This window comes from Macadamia integrifolia, chromosome 5 (genome assembly GCF_013358625.1).
Source record: "Macadamia integrifolia cultivar HAES 741 chromosome 5, SCU_Mint_v3, whole genome shotgun sequence".
NCBI lineage: Eukaryota > Viridiplantae > Streptophyta > Magnoliopsida > Proteales > Proteaceae > Macadamia > Macadamia integrifolia.
This window is the reverse complement of record NC_056561.1, coordinates 41,472,514-41,486,727: the sequence shown is the minus strand read 5'-3', so window position 1 is coordinate 41,486,727 and position 14,214 is coordinate 41,472,514. Positions and strand designations below refer to the sequence as shown.

The window sequence follows — 14,214 nt, the reverse complement described above, 5'->3', positions numbered from 1 at the left end:
ACAGCTTATGGGATGTCAATAAAAAAAAAAAAAATCCAATGCCTAAAAAGTTGATTGACAACATATTTATAACTATTCTTTGTCTTATTTGCTCTAAATCATATGGTTGGAGTCTCCCTCGAAACATTAAACAATTCACAATTCAATATTCAGTAACCCTTACAATTCAATAACCAACAACCCTCAACAGCCTTTAAATTCATTTTATATAGATTAATTAATAATAGTTACCAAAACCGTTGACCGTTACTTTTGAAGGTTCTGGTTTTATGAAGTCTGTTTTCAAATTCCAGCCATCTCTGGATTAGAAAATTGGTCTTGTCTCTCTCTCTCAAGTCTGATTGTGAGGAGTGCAGAAGATTCCCCATTCCCTATTATTTTTTTACGATTCCATACTACAAACTTGAACCTCGATCCCTCCGTCCATGTGAGCCGTCAACAGAGGCACAAACACGGGCTGATCCGGTCCAACCGGTCTCAACCGGAATCGCCTAAGTATAGAAGCAACCACGTACTTCATCTCGATGAAGGCCATCTCCTTGCCAAGGCACACCCTGGGTCCTGCTTGGAACACTGGGAACTTGAAGGGAGATACCATCTTAGACCCATCACCTTCGTGGCCGAGCCACCGGTCCGGTCTGAAATCCAACCGATCTTTTCCCCACAACACTTCCATCCTCCCCATTCCGTAGGGAAAGTACGTTACCCGGTCTCCTCTGCGGACGGCCGTGCCGTCTGGTAACGTATCATGTACTACCGCATGCTTAGAGTCCCATGCCACGGGTGGATAGAGCCTCATGGACTCGCACAAGCACGCGCTTAGATATCGCATCTTCTTCAGCTCCTCGCAACCCAACTAACACTACTCTCCTCCCTTGATTACCATCTCCACTTCGTTGATCACCTCTTCCTCCACGTCGGAGTGGCGGGAAAGCAACCAGAAAAGCCACGTCATTGCCGCCCACGTGGTATCTTTTCCGGCCATGATGAAGTTAATGATCATGTCTCTGATCACCTCATCATCGTGACCACCACTTATTAACCACGACAAGAGATCTGTACCGTTCACGTCCTTCTTCCTCTTGTCACAGATGATCTCTTCGATTGACACGTGTATCTGTTGGATGGCTTCTCTGAGTTTCCGCTCGGAGCCAATGTGTAATGCTCGTTTGATTTTCCACACAGCGAACACAGGCGCCGCCCCACGCCCTGCGCTTATCTCCGATGCAACGTCGAACGCTCTTGCGAACTTCGGCGGTGGCGCCGCCTCTTTCACGTCGAGGAAGCATGGGTCGTGCCCCAAGGAGAGATTGCACACAGTGTCGAAAGCGAACCTCCCTAACAGCTCCTGTAGATCAATAACTCGGCACGTGTCCGCTGCTAATTGGAGTATGGGCAACAACCTCTTCTCCAGTTCTTTTTAAACTGTCTTCACGAGTAACTCTCTCAAGGACCTGGTGGTGAATTCATGGCTTGCTATCTTGCGCTGGGAGTACCAAAGCTCACCATCCACATTGAATATGCCACGGCCGAATAAGTCCCCAAGAATTTCAGTAAAGGGCTTTCCTTTGGGGAAGTTGGAAAAGTTGGTCTTAAGAATGTACTCTACGTTTTCTGGGTTTGCCGTAATAATGGTCCGCCGGGCACCTAACCGGTGCAACACGATCGTCTGTGTTGGAGACTCTGCTAGGAGATGGGTGAACCAGTCTAAGAGACAGGTTCGGTTCTTCTAGAAGGAGATCAAGCATCCGATTCGAGTGTTTATCTGGAGCTTATAATTATAATATAAGAACAAACGGGAAAATAAGATGACGAAAGCTGAGAGTGACAAAAGCATAATCATCAGATGTAGAGTGAGGAGAGAAGATGATGACGATATATCCATCTTAAGGCTCTCAAGAAGATGATGAGATTAGAGTGGAAGGATAAAAAATATTGGTGTTTCAATTCCCTTGGCTTTATAATTGGTGCTTCATATGATCATAGTAGCAGATATAGAAGTAGATTTGGGTGTCCATCAATGGAGAGGTGGTGCCACAGATGAAAATCTGACAAAGATTATATGGGATCTGATCAGGGACGATATCCCAGTTCTCTCTCTCTCTCTCTCTCTCTCTCTCTCTCTCTCTCTCTCTCTCTCTCTCTCAAGAGAGATGATGTGAGTAACGTGATAGGATCTGGGCATCGGCAAGTTTTGGGATTGTCATATTCAAGCATACGTTCTTGAATTCAAACGAGTTAATTAATCTTAGCCATCCGATTGAATTCCTCACTCCGTAACTTTCATAGACTCTCCCCTACCTACCCGTAGATTATCGAGTCCGGACCAGGTTCTCGAGTGAGAAACATTCTCGATAATGATTCTGGCATGAGGATCTGATCTGAATTCTAAATTATCATACACATATTTTTCTTTTAATGGTTACAGAAATGAAAAGGATTCTTCTCTATTAACGGCTCCAACCGTGGAATCATTCTCTGGTCCCTCGATTCTATCGAAAGAAACCGTGGATCACACACTAGACAAATTAAGACCCTTTTCTCAAATTTTTATGTCTGAATCAACAGATTTTCAAAATCCAACAAGGAAATTAGTTCAATATTTGATGACTCATTCAATTCCTTATAAAGAAATGAAAAAATAAAATTCAAGAAACAAGAAGGAAATAGTTCATATATAAGACGTAATTTCTTGTGGGAATTTTTATGTCTGAGTTGGACAAAATCTGGGATGAAATCACAAGAAGGTATAATGTTTTGGCCTTTTAGGGAAAGCTGTAAGAAAATACCTGAGCGATAACTTATTAATAGAAACATATCAAGTTAATTAGCTTTTTTTTCTTTAGTATGGTCGATTTGACCTCTACATATATGGAGGTTCATTGTATAATACAGTCATGCATGATAAAATCTTAGATCAAATAGATTTGGGTTTGGGTTGACCATGTTGCAAATTTTGAGGATGAAATTTGACAATGCTAGCCTTGTAGGTGACTGTAAAGCTTATGTAATGGTTCCAAAATAAAAAATGAAATTTTTGGTATTTAAATTCTTTCATATAAAGTAGTAAGAAAAGGTTTTAACAAAAAAAATATATATAGTAAAAAAATGTTTTTGCACAACTCATGAGGGAATTTTCTCGTAAATATTAATTGTACGAAAGAATTTACAATGAAACAGAGCCAGAAATCTATTAAGTATATCCTTTTTATTGTTTCTGTTTGTTGGGTGGTTTGGAAAGTAAAAAACATTTCTATTCACGCTTTGTAATGGGAGCCCTTCATCTTTCTAAATTAATTCTCGAGCTTTCAAGGGAACCCTCTGCTAAACATTAATTGCAATTTTTTCAATGAAACAAACAAAGCCAAAAATCCATTTGCCTTATTCAAGTATTAATAGTCAAGCTTACAAGGAACCTCTCCCAACTATTAATTGCAAGAAAAAAATTACAATAAAACAAGCAAAGCCTGTGCTTGGAAAGTAGAAAGCATTCCTAATTATGATTTGTAATGGATACCCTCCATTCCCTTGAATTAATAATTGAACTTCCCAGGGTAAATACTAATTGCCAGAAAAAGAAAAAAAAAAATTGCAACGAAACATATGGTAAATACTCCTTTGTTGTTTCTGGCGGACTGGTTTGGAAAGTAGAAAGCAGAAACCATTTCTATTCACCATTTGCAATGGGGACCCTCCATTCCTCCGAATTAATACCTATCATGTGGATTCACTGGAAGGAATCATGTTGGCTCATGATCTCTCCTATCATGACCAGCGCATCTTCTACCTCACCCTTCCTTATTGGTTCATCTAGTAAATCCACCTTTCATAGAATCATTACCATATATAATCTCATTACTTATATATTTATCCCTTCATTAATGAGGTTTTATCTTATAACCGTGTATATATAAAATCATAATATTCAATCCAATCTCTTGTATTGTTTTACAATACCCGAGCTTGCTTCTGAGCGAACCTCTACCTAATATTAATTGCAAGAAAAAAAATTACACTGAAACAAACAAAACTAAAAATCAATTCAAATAGTTCCCTTTTGTTGGGAGGGCGCTTTGGAAAGTAGAAATCATTCCTATTTATGATTTTTCTTATGAGACCCTCAGTTAATTCGTCCGAATTAATAATTGAGTTTATGAGGGAATCTTCTCCCAAATATAAGCAAGAAAGCCTAACTCATAGAATTTATTTCCCATGCGCTTACAGCCTAATCACAGAATAGTTTTTATTTCTATCCCCTTGTTTCATGAGATTTCTAATGCCAAAGATCTATGCATTATGTTAATGTATGACAAGGGAAACGGTTCTCAGTAGCTAATAGGTTTCCTAAACTTTATTCACGTAAATATATATATATATATATATATATATATTTTTGGGAAAAAGATTTGTAAAGGTAACGTCGTTCCACTACATCAAGTGAGGGCGAAATGACCATCCTACTCCATATGAAAGATGGAAATGCCACTGATGTTAATGCTTCCACATGCATTCCCACGTTGATCCCTATGTTGATGTAGAAGCCACATTGCTTTTTACGGATCCCTTTTCATTTTTTTCAATTAATTAAAAAAAGAAAAAGAAAAAACCTGCATGACGAATTATATCTTCCAATCAAATTATCTTTTCCTTCTATTCCCAGGGATCCATTTATAATGTCATGCGGTGGCAATGGTGCTCATCTTGCTATGCCTCACTGGTTAAAGGTAACAAGACTGCCGGTCCAATTAGTTCTTTCTCATTTCTTAGATTTGTATGACACCATAAGATAAGGAGAGAGAGCAACACAGTGCACAACGATCCCACTAGGGATGAAACAAGGCCGTTTGGATAGGTTTCTTAAAACCCCAATCCAACCCTAGGTCCCCAAAATTCAACCTAGGCCCAACCCAACCCTGTCGGGCTCATGGCAACCTAACCAAACCTAATTGAGTTTGACTGGGCCCTATTGGGTTAAGCCAGACTGGGTCTAGGCCTCAACCTAGGCCCGGCCCATCCTTGACCCAAGGTCAATATTTTTCAACCCTAATCTGCACCCAAGGTCAAAAATCATAGCCCAAACCCTCTTTAGGTTCAGGGCGGGCAAGAGTGGGTTCAGGCCATCAAGGCTAAACTCACACCCATGGCTTTTGCTTCTACAAGATTTGTGAGGGACAAATGTAAGTAGCCTATCCCCACCCTCCTCTTCACAAAATAGATTATTTCCAAATTTCGAACATGTGAGAAAATTTTCCTCCATTCTTGACTTTTTTTTTGCATGGTAATAAAGTACTTATACATGTAACTCCATTGGAAATCCAAAAAATTACACCCATTATTCTAGCAAACCTAATCAAAATGTGCACTTTCTCCAAGAACAAATCAACTATGATTTTGTCGATCTAGATGAAGAAACTACAGTTGTAAGAGATGAAGATCGGATCCTTTTCAAGGAAACTTATTGTATGATTGAAATGTTGCCTTCTAAAGAAAGGAAACCTACGTTGAAATTATTTTTAAATAGGATACATTGTATGTGGAAGGGAGATTAGATGGGCTGCAATTAAACAATTCCTCATAAGATACATTATCCTTTCCTTTTTAAAGTTCCATGTGGGAAATAAGCTGACCTCTTGAACGATTCTGTCTAAATCCTTCCAGAATAAACGATAAGGTTAAGTTATACAAGGGGGTGTGCATAGAGACAATAGCCATAGAAGAGGTGACTAAGGGAGAAGAGAGTTTAAACTGTGACAAGGAGAGCTAAAAGGATGGGGATTTTGCTTACTCCTTGAGTAGTTCCTCTTACATAGAATAACTATCAAGGTCTTTTTTTTTTTTTGGTAGAACAAATAACCATCAAGGTTATAGTAAGTGAAATCGTCTTCTATCAATTCCACTAATTATGAATGGTTGTCAATATTTGCCCCTTATTGTGAATATTTGATAATATCTTCTTCAGCGGTTTCCCTATACCTTATAAACACCATTCGAAGCCTCGGTCAAGGCCACGCTGCCTTTTAGGAAACCTTCTCCTATTTATAAATGCTAATTACATTTCTATGTAAATAATGGGGAAAATATGATTGTCCAGTCACATGAATCCTATACCCTGGCACACGGGTGCAAAATTACCACCTCACCCATGTGGAATAAATAAATAAAGCATCTTCTATATACATGCCCCTAGGCGTGCTCTCATTAACCCACGTGTGTTAGGGTATATGATCACAGACCGATCTCCACCAAAAATAATTTACCATCAAATAGACACAGCCTTATTATACATGAATAATTATCATTTTCTTCAAACGGCAACAATTAAGACAAATCATTTCAGCCGCATGCATGAAGGATGAATTGATGTGTCCAATCGATGTTTTGTGTCCAATCAATAGTTAGAGGAATGATAATCTTACGGTAATCAATATTTTCAACCACAAATGCACCTCTATCCCTGAGAATCCATCACATTATCTCTGCCTGTTGGTTGTTGTTCTCCTCTATTTCTCATGTCTATTTTTTGCACACGCCTTCTTGTTGTGCTCCTTCATCCCTAATGGTGTGAAAATCATCTGTAAATGTTGCATCGGTGCTGTGAACATTGGATGGTTGGGAGCCCCTTGGAGCACGTGTCCAGATATTCTCAGCCTTCCGTTGCTCACTACACTTCACCTTATCACTGCAAATGATGTGGACTCTCCTTCATGTCTATTTCTTGCACATGCTTCAAGAAGGCAACTTTGTCGCGCACCATCTAGCTTCATTCGTGCTTGGACCCAACAGGCTCTGTCTTGAGTCTTATCACCTCTCGCCCTATGATTATGAAGTTAATCATTGGATAGTTGACAAATTAATCCCTCTATAAGAGTTATATGTCAAATTTAATCAATTATATAGTCCACAACAAATGAGACTACACCTTGTTTCTTTGTGGTCCTTATTCTTGGAATGAAAGTGTGATGTTCAAGGAATTCGGTGTTTTTCTAACACAGCAATGTTGAATTAGTCTGAAAATCAGCCCATGAGACCAATATTAGATTTTAATATGAATAAAATGTCCACAAAATTTGGATGCTAAGTAAATGTGCATCACTAAATAAAGGACCAAACTTTCCACAACTGATTCTTTTCAAAGCAAATAATACTTTCAACAATGAATTGAAGATAACAAGAATTTTGCATATTTGATTGCGAGGCTTGGTGATCTCTCCGTGTGGTTATTCCCCATTCAAAGGGCTGTTAATTTGAAGAATTATGAATGTACATGTCACAAAATCAGGCCCATGATCATCTTCTACCCCACCAATCCGGGATTTTTAATCTCCTGCTTCTGTGCTGTGCAAGCTTTAACCCTGGAAGTTTGCGACTGACCTGTCTCCATAACATATTGACAGCATCTTCCTTCTTTGGGGGGTACTGGAACTCATAGTGATAAGAGATGTTCTTCAGCCTCTCCCACATTTTCATCCATCTCTCTTTTGGGATTTGGCGAAGCTGCTGAACCATGTAACCGGGTTTTAGTGCCTCTTGGAAAGAGAAAAAGATTGAGAACTCATTGTAGTCGAGCTCATCTTCATAGGGGAGCTCAATCCGGTCACTCACAATGACAGGAACACAATGGCTGACGATAGCATCAAAGAGGCGGCATGATGAAGGGGTATCTCCCACAGGATTCAAACAAAATTTTGATAAGCGCATTCCTTGAGATGACTGATATAAGAGAAAGGAAATGAGATAGACAGCAAATATGTGCTCAAGGCCTCAAGAACAAAGGAATGTGGATAAATACTAGTATACAAATATACGTGTGTGTAATATGTAAGCCTGTGTGTGGGGGTGTGTGTGTTTCAGATCAACTGTAGCGTTAGTGAACAAATGTACTGAAGAAAACTGCGGGAAAAAAAGATTATAAAGAATATCTATAACATATTAACTCAAAGGAATCCTGGGGTCACAAATGCATCATTTGGTGCCCTATTGAAGAACATTCGTATAAATGGTCAAACCATCTCCCCCATCTCCCCAGCTCAAGGAGATTCTCCACTTTTGTTGGCTAATTGATCTTCCTCTCTGCGAACTGACATTTTGATCACCCTCGTTGTACTTACTCTTTCGAAATTTCACCCTTGACTTCCTTGAACCTTTCATCCCGACTTTTTTTGAAGAAAGTAGATCTAGGTGTCATGAAAATATTGCTTAAGGTGAACTCTTCCCAATCCATCTACAATTGCGACAAGTTATGATATTGCGTTTTTATCTTTCCCTTTTTCTTCTTTTTTATTTATTGGGGTGCAACATCCTGGTATTATATTAAATATTATATATCCTACAACTCTCAACAAATATATTTACACAAACCAATAAGTTGTGAATCATTAATATAAAAAAAAAATGAGTTACAAAATAAGTCAGAATATGCTAGACACGGAGAGAATAGCATGGCCACAACACATGAACTACCTTAACACAGAACCAAAAACCATTATCAATTCACCAATTCAACACTCACCATTTTTATGCTTTCTCCTGTTGCAAAGCTTCGTTCATAGTGGACATCATCATAACCAAGTAATATCTTGGCCAGTTTAGCACGAATGATTCCTTCCTGCAGTTGAAGGTATACAATAATCATTTCTGATTTCCTAAAAATTAAATAAAATAGAAGGAATGAACAGAAATATCAATAAAATTATTAACATACAGCTTTTCTGACTGTCCTTCCACGGAAGAAGAGAAGTGTTGTGCGAGATTCAAATGGGTCAGGAGGATCATCATCTACAAAGGAATCCACAACATGACCATATGGTGCGACCACATCTTTCCTTAGATAAGACATGCTTTTTGGGTAGCGTCCAAAATCTGCAATAATAAAAATAGATGCATTCACCTGATCCCGTAGAAATCTGAAAGCATTCGGATGCTGCATGGGAATTACATGATCACGGCCTCCAGACCTCTGCCAGTGCTTGGATTTCCTTAGAAACTCCAGCAGGTCAATCTGCAATCAGAAAAAAGTGCCATGTAAAACAGAGAGGTAGAGAAAGATCTAGAAATAGCATGTCAAAACGGTGCTTAATCTCGGAATTTCCATTAATGAGACAGCAAAAATAATTCAAACAGTAAAAATGATGGATAAAAATCAAGAAAAATTAGAAAAGAGAGAAAACCATAACCGAAAAATAGACAGACTTTATCTCCATATGCACAATAATAATTACCGAAACTAAGATCAATTTCTTCTCAATCAGTCATGATGCCCACCTAAATTGGCTCACAATTTATTAAACATTTCAACGTAGCCATACGTTTGCTGCTTGCAATATGCCACAGTCACAATTAAATGACAAGTAACAGATTGAAAATTTTCCACAGTACTCCGATACTAGTAGGAGTATATGTCCAGACACTCGTTAGAAAAGCGCAAAAATTCTCCAAAAACAGGTAAACAATGAACATCACCAATTACACAAAGCAAATTCAAGGAGAATGAATTATATATTTTCAGGTAAAAGTTTTACATCTGAAAACAAACAGAGCCAAAAAGAGAAGGATAACATGAACACCTGCAATTGGCGATCGATCTCGGTATCAGGATCCGTCATGTTAATTCCGTGCGTATTGAAACTCATAGACGAGAAGAAGGGAACGAAGAAGACATCCGCATTCTCAGGATCCAAAACCCTAATCGCCTCTCTCGTGTCCTCTGCATCTCCTTCTCCCTCATAGAGAAGCGACGCCATCATCCAGTACTCCACACTGTGCTGCCTCTTAAGGCCAGAATTGGAAGGCCATTGAGGCAAATTCCGAGCATTGACAGGAATCTCATTAGAACTCAGGCGGTCGAGCATTCCGACATTGAATCGAGATGGGAGATCGTACATGAAGACTCGGAGAGGTGAACGAGTACGACAGAGGGAGAGCTGTTGCTGTTGTTGAGGCAATTGGGAAAAAGAGAAGTGTGTTCTGAGATCGAGATTTCCAGTGAATACAAAGAAGGAAATGAGGACGACGAGGAAGAAGAGAAAGAAGAGAGCTTTCCCCACCATTTTCTAATCGGTTTCTCTAACGTCTCCCAGTCTTTCGCTCTCTCAGCTTTCATCCCCTCTCTCTCTCTCTCTCTCTCTCATCCGTGATCGCCTCTGCGACCTTCGCTCATTCTCTCCTCCTTTTGTTCCTTGTGTTGCGTGTGGCAATTAAAAGTTGTACTTAGTTTACGAATGGGTGTCGGAGAGCGTAAACGCCGAGAGCAGTTTCAGTTCACGTAAGGATGTATGAGAACGGTTCTGGTCCGTGGATATAGAATCATTTTTCTCTTTTTTCTGTTAATAGATTCTATATCTAGGAATCATGAATACACGAAAACATTCTTCTACATGAACCTTACGTAAAGAACGTGGGTTACACTGTGAAAGGGCAACGTTGAGTAAAAATTGTCCGAAAAACCAGAACGCTACCAATCTGTGTAGGAAAACCCAAATTGGGGCACGAATAGGACTGCGCTGCCCCTCTCATGTGCACGGAAGTCAGAAGATATTCTTATGTGTCCTCCCATTGGTTGATCTAACTGGTGGACCCCAACAGGTTCTTTCGCCTTCAAAATGTTTATAAAACAGAGTTTTAATAATTGGTGCATTGAATCAGAAACTGACCGATCGGATCTGGCGGATTCTATGGATTGACCGATTTACTCTGATTAATGATCTGTTTTGACTGATTCGAATCGGGGATCCGTCCTAACCGATTCAAATGCCGATTGTGAGTGTACCACTCTGGCTTAAAGAAACTCCCAATCTGATGTTCATGGTGTTTTGAAGACGACTGATTGCTTGGTTGGTGTCTTCCTAACTGCAGGCTTGCGCATGTGGTCATGAGTTTGACCTTCCTATCTTCACCTTGTATCATTAGTCACTCCCCTTCCTCTTTCCCATGATATCAACATGGAATCATATCCAAATATTTATACGAATCGGACAGAGAAATGATTTTATTCTAATTTCATAGGTTCTCTTCCCAATTCGATTTTGATTTGCACCAGAAAACATTGCATCTTAGCCAAATAGGAACAGCAATATATATTGAGATGCTAAGCTTTGATTATTCTACATTGATCTGATCATACTCTCGAATTAAGTGTAAGAGGAATCAAATTAAAATGTTGATCTAAAGATTTGACTATTTTTCAACGATCATCCAAGGATTACGAGTGGGATACATATCCCAACACTTGGGATGCATGTCCAAACCCTCCCAACCCTTGAGACTTAAATGACTCGTTGCAAAGGAGTCTGGTGAATGTTCACGTGAGTGAACTGGACTTCCACTTCACTTATGCTATATACTTCACACGTTTCATCTGTTAACAAAATTGTTATACGGTTAATTAACTTCTTTAATAATTTCAATACTTTAAAAAATCCCAATAAAAAAGGACTTCTCCTTTGATTCCGTCTATCTCTCTCTCCTCCTTCTTCTTCAACGCTCTTCCTTCTTTCTTCTTCAGTGCTCTCCTATTCAGAGAGGGGAAAAATCTCTTTTTATTTACCTGTGACAGAGCTGGTACAAGGAAAAAACCCAAAAAAGTATTCACATCTCTCAATTCCAAGCTGCCATCATCATCAGTATCTCTACAGCTTTTATCATACAGCAAAGCTACAACGAAACAAACAAACACTAACATTAGAATCATCTATCTATCTATCTTCTATTTCATCTACCAAACTATTACCCTGATTTTTACTCAAACTATAGAACATCTAAAGCATATGTGGAAATCAATTCATTAAATTAAATTTTAACCTAAAGCATAAATTGGAAATTGAATGAGTGAAAGAATGAAAGAAAGAAGGGAACATTGGAAATTGAGGTAGGTAGAAACTTGAGAGATCTAAAACTCATATGCTTTAAGATAGCTTGGAAGAAGAAATTGACACCATGGACGAAGACCACGAAGCCGGCACATCCCAACAAGATGAAAAAATCTCTATCGTTTATTCTTCTTGCAATCCTTTTTTCCCATTCAAAGAGGGAAAAAATCTCTCTCGTTTATTCCTCTTGCAATCCCTTTTTTCTCTGGAACTGTTTATGTACTTAAATATACATGTAGAGGGACTTTCATTATGCTCAGTGCTTAAGTTGTAAATTTTGAGGGTTTTTCATGGTCGCAATGCTTAAGTTGTAGATTTTGGTTTTACATGGGGATTTTTTCCCTCTTTGAACGGGAGAGCACCAAAGAAGAAAGAACAGTGTTGAAGAAGAGGGAAGGGAGAGAGACGGAATCAAAGGAGAAGTCATTTTTTATTGGGATTCCTTCTTTTTTTTTTTTTTTTAAGTATTGAAAATATTAAAGAAGTTAATTAACCGTTTAACAATTTTGTTAACAGATGAAACGTGTCAAGCATATAGCTTAAGTGAACTGAAAGTCCCAGTTCACTCACGTAAACATTCACCGGAGATATTGCGAAGTATTAGAGAAAATCTTTTTCCGTCAATCTTGGTTTGGGCCAGCGCGAGACTTCCTTGGCTTGTCATTGGTTTTTCCCAAAGGATCCTGTGTTATAAATCACGTGAGCATCTTTTCCCAATATTATAATGATTTACTCAAGATGCAAATCCAACGCCACCGGAGTCGGGGCCGAATCGGACCATTTTGCCCCTCAAAATACTGATACTGGATTTTTTAACTATTTTACCCTCCTCTATACCAATACCACCGATATGGCCACGGCCGACCAATCCGAATCCTAATTCCTAAAACCATGCTCCAAAGCTATAATCGAGCAAAACATTTGAGTCAACAAATCAACCGGTGGGGATCCAAGTATATCCGAACTAATTGTATTATACGAATTGTTGCTGCCAAAAAACCCCGCTAGTCCAACCTACACAAACACAGACGACGGAGGCCCAGAACTTAGTCCGGGGTTAGTCCTCCGACGCTCAAGTCAGGGTCGGCCGCACAGTTCAATAAAGGAGTAATGGTGAGGGTCTCAGAGCTTACCTCCCTCTTCTTCCGTGCCTTCTTATATAGTATTTTGGCCTTAGGGTTTTTTCCCCTTCTTCCCTCTTAGAGTCCCACTCGAATACGTCCAACCTTCTGGGGGGGGAATATTCCCCTCATGCAGGAGACGTGATCCCGCGTGATTCTGCGGGCGTGCCTTGGTGATTGAGCGTGCTTGAGTGTGAGTGGCTTCTTGGAACCTTCGTCTGGCGGAGGACACGTGTCTCGGAGACAACACGTGTCATTGCCCTCACCGAGAGGTTATTTTGGCTATATCAGGAGCCCCCTTACTTCCACTAGGAGCTTCTTCCTGTGGGAGTAACCTTCTTCTTTGGTTGACTTGTTCCTTCGGCCTCGGCATTACCAGTGACCAAGGCTTGGGGTCGACCGAGAGAAAGGCCTTCGACCGCTTAAGATCGGCTTTACTGAGCCCCCTGTTGAAGGTGGGACCTTCGGTCGGCTCCGTTCGGCTTTACTGAGCCCCCTGTTGAAGGTGGGACCTTCGATCGGCTCCGTTCGGCTTTGGTCGACCTCCCAACCAAAGGAGTGACCCTCGGTCAGGTCCGTTCGGCTTTGGCCGAACTCCCAACCGAAGGAGTGACCCTCGATCAGGTACGTTCGGCTTTGGCCGAACTCCCAACCGACGGAGGGACCCTCAGTCAGGTCCGTTCGGCTTTGGCCGAACTCCCACCGAAGGAGGGACCCTCGGTCAGATCCGTTCGGCTTTGGCTGAACTCCCAACCGAAGGAGGGACCCTCGGTCAGGTCCGTTCGGCTTTGGCCGAACTCCCAACCGAGGGAGGGACCCTCAGTCAGGTTCGTTCGACTTTGGCCGAACTCCCCACCGAAGGAAGGACCCTCGGTCAGGTCCGTTCGGCTTTGGCCGAACTCCCCACCGAAGGAAGGACCCTCGGTCAGGTCCGTTCGGCTTTGGCCGAACTCCCCACCGAAGGAGGGACCCTCGGTCAGGTCCGTTCGGCTTTGGCCGAACTCCCAACCGAAGGAGGGACCCTCGTTCAGGTCCGTTCAGCTTTGGCCGAACTCCCAACCGAGGGAGGGACCCTCGGTCAGGTCCGTTCGGCTTTTACCGAACTCCCAACCGAAGGAGAGACCCTCGGTCAGGTCCGTTCGGCTTTGGCCGAACTCCCAACCGAAGGAGGGACCCTCGGTCAGGTCCGTTCGGCTTTGGCCGAACTCCCAACCGAAGGAGGGACCCTC

At 40.8% G+C, this 14,214-nt stretch overlaps 1 protein-coding gene and 1 pseudogene across 1 annotated transcript; both read right to left on the bottom strand.

The window, feature by feature from the left end:
• Positions 1 to 382: 382 nt before the first annotated feature.
• On the bottom strand, positions 383 to 1,843 carry LOC122078718 (annotated as a pseudogene).
• Positions 1,844 to 7,002: 5,159 nt separating this feature from the next.
• LOC122078719 (probable arabinosyltransferase ARAD1) lies at positions 7,003 to 10,175 on the bottom strand. The gene is made up of 4 exons (XM_042644818.1): positions 9,564 to 10,175; positions 8,702 to 8,998; positions 8,510 to 8,605; positions 7,003 to 7,710 (listed from the first exon to the last, which is right to left on the bottom strand). The coding sequence occupies exons 1-4, from the start codon at positions 10,044 to 10,046 to the stop codon at positions 7,288 to 7,290; spliced, it is 1,299 nt and encodes a 432-aa protein (XP_042500752.1). The 5' UTR covers positions 10,047 to 10,175; the 3' UTR covers positions 7,003 to 7,287.
• Between the last annotated feature and the right edge of the window lie 4,039 nt (positions 10,176 to 14,214).

Excerpts from the sequence above, each read along its gene's own strand:
- LOC122078719 (XM_042644818.1), bottom strand. The coding sequence starts at position 10,046 with ATGGTGGGGAAAGCTCTCTTCTTTCTCTTCTTCCTCGTCGTCCTCATT. Across the intron at positions 8,606-8,701 it reads GAAGGACAGTCAGAAAAGCT|GAAGGAATCATTCGTGCTAA; the intron begins GTATGTTAATAA and ends CTTCAACTGCAG. Across the intron at positions 7,711-8,509 it reads CAGGAGAAAGCATAAAAATG|TCATCTCAAGGAATGCGCTT; the intron begins GTGAGTGTTGAA and ends CTCTTATATCAG.